Raw genomic sequence first — 4,840 nt, 5'->3', positions numbered from 1 at the left:
AAAAAACTCAGTTCATTTATGAATTTAGTTTTTTTTTTTTTAAAAAAAACCTACTTTAATAATCAGTTCTAAGAATCGATTTGTAAACTAAGCAAAAAAAACACTTTAGAATTAGTTCTTGGGGAACTAATTTTTAATGTGCGTTTTGTTAACAACAAATAAAGCTGTGCAAGTGAGAAATTCATTTGAGGGAAACTGATTTATCATCTTGCACCCTGTTTTGTATTATCTATGTAAATAACTTTTTACATGTATTATTTGAATATATATATATATATATATATATATATATATATATATATTTGTATTTATGGGGTGAAAAATTGTCATATAAGCAAGTCTTTTATTAGTATAAGAATGAAAATTTCCAATTATGTGCTTTGGTTTATTTAATATTTGAGATTTTAAAATCTCTTTTGTTAGTTCTTCCATATTATCATTCATCATTCAGTTTCGTCCTTAAGTACTGTCCACACCCGTCGATGTCTGGATATTTATTACCATACGCTCAAATAAAATTTTGGTTTACATACATCCATATATCTACACTGTTAAAAGCATTTTTATTGTGTTAAATATATTTTAACAATTTGTCATCCTCAAATCTACCTTATTTGAGAAACCAAATAATAATTGTATTTCAAGAACATTTCTATTCCATTCAATTCATAGAAAATCGTGTAATTTATCAATACTTCTAGTTAACTGGCAAAAAATATATTAATGAAATAAAAAAGCTAGCAGACATTTTCATTCCTTGAAAATAACACTATTTTATTGGTTTTAGTCCTTACTAAAATTTTATTCACTTTTTTAATCACTTTTATTCACTTTTAGTTCCTTTATTTTGCAAAAACACATTTAGTACCTGCTAAGGGAAAAGGAAGGAACTAAAATCACACTATTTTCATAGCATTATTTGGGACCAAATGGGGTAGCCTAGAGAAAACACCAGTTTCATGATATAAGCGAGAGTTGAAATCGGAAATAAAACAAGTTATGTAAAGCAACTCAACAACAAAACTAACATCAGAAGTCCTGTCAGTAGCAATGCACAACAACAATAATCATAACCCTAGCTAATGTGCCTGACTAAGAAAGTTCATACTCCTGATTTACGCAATTCAGCAGCTCCATGTGCAAAGTGACATCTATCTCCAAACGTGCAAGACCCTTTTGTAAAATTCTCACACAGCTTCGTCTTAAAATTGCTTCCATGAGAGGCAGGTGCGCCAGGAACACCTGGGGTTGTTTTAGGTGGTGCAGACATTTGCAGGGTCAAAAGTAAATCCTTTACCATGTTACTTGCTTCTTTGATTTGCTCAAAACTTCCCTCAAGTTCAATGTTTCTAAGATTTGGGTCAGATTCATGCTCTCGAATTGAAAGTTTGGCTCCAGTTTGGCGGCAGATCTGTTTTGAGTTCACGCCACCCTTCCCAATGATAGCTCCAGCCAGGGAAGCTTCTACGCTGATCTTGGCTGTGGCATTGGCCCCAAAACTTGCAGCAGGGCCAGGAGGGGGCTCCATTCGACCAGCAAGACGACCTACTCCAGTGGGTCCCATGGTGCGATGGTCATCAAATGATGGAGCAATATGCTTGCCAAGCTCCCATTCACCATGAGCAAAATGGCATTTGTCACCAAATTTGCAACCTTCAGCAGTATTAAACTTGTTGCATATGCGGGTCTTAACGGCAGGTGGTGCGGAACCATTTGGTACAGGAGGCAGAGCTGCAACATTTCTTGATGCTGGAGGTGCTGCAGGTGTTAGATTCATCATATGGGCAACTGCATTATAACCACCGGGAACATAGTGCAAGAAGTGGCAGCCCTCACCAAATGGGCAACCAGCAGTGCTGCAAGACAAATATGACATGATCAGATTACTCATGTTTGTACCCATCCAAAATATTAATTTAATATTACATTCACTCGATTTGATGTATAATTACAGTAAACCAGACCAAATTCCTGAATAGAGCATCATGCAGGGTATCTCCAAAAAGTAAAAAGGGCATAAATTTAACATGGAAGGGAGACCTAGAAAGACAACAAAGATCTAGAAAAGTACCCAATCACAAGAAACCATCATTTATGAGTATAAAGCTTCCCAAAAGTACCCAATCACAAGAAACCATCATTTATGATCATAAAGCTTCACAAATGTACCCAATCATTTATTGTAAAGCTTCACAAGAAACCATCATTTATTTTTAGAAAAGTACCCAACCACAAGAAACCATCACTAGAAAAGATCCATAAAACTCCTCAAAAGTATGCACATTGCAGTTCCCAATAAAAATTATAAAGCAGACAGACAATTCAATCATACTCTAAAATTATATGAAAAGGACAGGCAATCAAAGAACTCCAAAACACAAGTATAGATCAGCAAAAGATATTTATTATAGTACCAACTGGTAACCAAAGCAATGGTGTTTCAATAAGTCACCATCTCCTAAAGAGCAAAGAAGACAACTTCATGAACAAAATAACTATGATAAGGGGATGGATTGGATAACAATTAACAAACAATATATTGATCAAATTCATTTCTTCTTTAGTTATTTCTGGCTGAAAGTTTCATGCAAATCAGGATCAAGGGATTGGATACAGTGATTCTTATTGGTTATGGATTAAAAGACAAAAAAGTGTATGTTTTATTCAAGAAAATGCAAATTACAAAACCACTGACATTGATATGTAGTTTTGAAATCATACCTGACCCAACCCAATCGAAGTATAATTCATATTAGTTTGTTAAAAGCTTACCAATTGAAAGGTGGGTTCATAAGCAATAAAATCCATTAAAAGCTGGCAAATTGAAGTTAAACATAATTAAACGGGAAACAAACTAATTAAGCTGTAAGGTAAACATGAAGTGGGGAATGATCAATTTATCACTGATAAATAAAGTGATCTTGGTGCCAACTTTAGTCCATCAACTTGTTATCTTTTTTGTACTCTGTTTATTCTGTTACAACTTGTTTAGACCAAACAACAGTATGTACCTGTATAAAAGCTTTGAATACCCAGTTAATTTGCAAAATCGCACAATTTAGTTGATAGCAATTAAACAATTAATTCTTAAAGTAATTATAATATAACACTATTAAGAATAGATAGGCAGTTCAAAATATTTATTAGATAAAGAACAGATTAGAACCTGAAAAACTTGGTACATGGCTTCGATTTGCTTCCTACACCAGTTGATAAGGACTCCATTTCTGTTGCAAAACATTATTACTTATTCTCAGTTAACATTCTCTTGCTTATTAATCTAGTACATCTTATTCCAAAGCCATTAACAACTTCAAACATAATTACTTTTGAGTGGCAAAATTTAAGAATTTTTCACACGTTTTGAGTTCATTATCTATCATAATAACATTTGAAAAAGGGAGTAATCACAGTGATTTTGATTTCCACTGGCCCAACTACTGAAAAAACAGACCAATCTGAAACAACTCAACGACAGTAGTAGCCATGTTCATAAACGTGAGAGAAAATTTCCTCCTCAATGAGCACCATACCATAACAGTGTTGACATGTATTTTTTAGTGAAATTACTTTTGAGTGACAATTTTAGAAATTTTCGCACGTTGAGTTCATTATCTAACATAATAAAGTTTGAAAGACGGGATAATCACAGTGTTTTGGTTTTCTACTTCCTCAACTACTGAAAAAAAAGGCCAAAGTGAAAAAACTCAACGGCAGTAGTAGCCATGTTCATAAGCGTAAGAGAGAAAATTCCCCCCTCAATGAGCACCATACCATAACAGGGTTGAGTTAATTTTTTTAGCGAAATTACTAATAACAATTTAACAAATGAAGAAAGACTTCTACTTACATTCACAAACACGAAAGAAGAAGAAGAAGAAAAAAAAAACTTTTGCAGCAGAAACCAAAACGTGGAAACCCAAAAGAGCAAGAATGCTAAAAATCAAACCTTGCTTGGATTTCTTGAATCCGCCATTTAAGCTGAAGCCGGGTTCGGGTCTTCCCCTCTTGCGGGTATCCATAGATCGAGATCCGGAAGAAGGAACGAGCTTCAAGTACAAGAGATTGCAGAGGAAACCCTAGCGCAAAAAGCTTACAATTGAAGAGACTAAGAGAGGGAACGAGGGAAAAGTGGTAGTAGAAGAAGATTGGTAAATAAAGAAGGTGGAAAAACCCTAACCCTGACAGCGGTGACCCTGAAGAAGGGGTTTTGGAGCAAGGAGCAAGGAGAGAGGGAAATAATAATAGGCTCAGTACAGGGTAATAAAAAGGACTAAAATAAAAGATAAATGAATAATTAATTTTTTTATTACTGTAATGATGTCATAATTAGCGATTGAGGATGTTATAAATTGAGGAGTTAGATTTTTTTTACGCGTGGGTGTTTCCGCCGCCTCGCTCTCTCTCACGTACTATCTTATTAAAATCTAATAAGATAGTAGTATAATCTAATTAGTTTTGAATAAATCAAATTTAACTAGATGTCATCTAATTAATTAATTTAATATTAATCTAAAAGTGAGATATTATCTAAACAATTTTGAATTAATTTAATAAAATATAACGAGCTAATTATATGCAATGAATAATAAAATGCATGCATTAATAAACTTAATTTTTATTTTTAACATACCTAATTATATAATTAAATATGTTCATTTTTTAACATCCCTAATTATTTAACAAGTTATTTATCAAGAGACTCTTGTTAAGTTGATTGACCAAGATGCTTGTAACTAGTTATTTTTTACATACCTAATTATATAACGAGCTATTTGAAAAATATTCATTTTTTGACATACCTAATTATATTTAAAGTATTTTCTAAAAATGTTCATGA

The 4,840-nt window shown here is 33.0% G+C and overlaps 1 protein-coding gene across 1 annotated transcript; it reads right to left on the bottom strand.

Moving 5' to 3' along the window:
- Window positions 1-886: 886 nt before the first annotated feature.
- Window positions 887-4,253, bottom strand: LOC100803981 (KH and zinc finger (CCCH type) domain-containing protein). The gene is made up of 3 exons (NM_001255525.3): window positions 3,950-4,253; window positions 3,167-3,227; window positions 887-1,856 (listed from the first exon to the last, which is right to left on the bottom strand). Exons 1-3 carry the CDS (start codon window positions 4,020-4,022, stop codon window positions 1,103-1,105), a joined length of 888 nt encoding a protein of 295 aa, NP_001242454.2. The 5' UTR covers window positions 4,023-4,253; the 3' UTR covers window positions 887-1,102.
- Between the last annotated feature and the right edge of the window lie 587 nt (window positions 4,254-4,840).

This window comes from Glycine max, chromosome 19 (genome assembly GCF_000004515.6).
Source record: "Glycine max cultivar Williams 82 chromosome 19, Glycine_max_v4.0, whole genome shotgun sequence".
In the NCBI taxonomy this organism is placed as follows: domain Eukaryota; kingdom Viridiplantae; phylum Streptophyta; class Magnoliopsida; order Fabales; family Fabaceae; genus Glycine; species Glycine max.
The sequence above is the reverse complement of the archived record's forward strand: the minus strand, read 5'-3'. Positions and strand labels throughout refer to the sequence as shown.

Coding starts and splice junctions, on each gene's coding strand:
- LOC100803981 (NM_001255525.3), bottom strand. CDS start 4,022: ATGGATACCCGCAAGAGGGGAAGACCCGAACCCGGCTTCAGCTTAAAT. Junction 3,228..3,949: donor ATTCAAGAAATCCAAGCAAG/GTTTGATTTTTA, acceptor GTTTTGCAACAG/AAATGGAGTCCTTATCAACT. Junction 1,857..3,166: donor CCATGTACCAAGTTTTTCAG/GTTCTAATCTGT, acceptor TTTGTCTTGCAG/CACTGCTGGTTGCCCATTTG.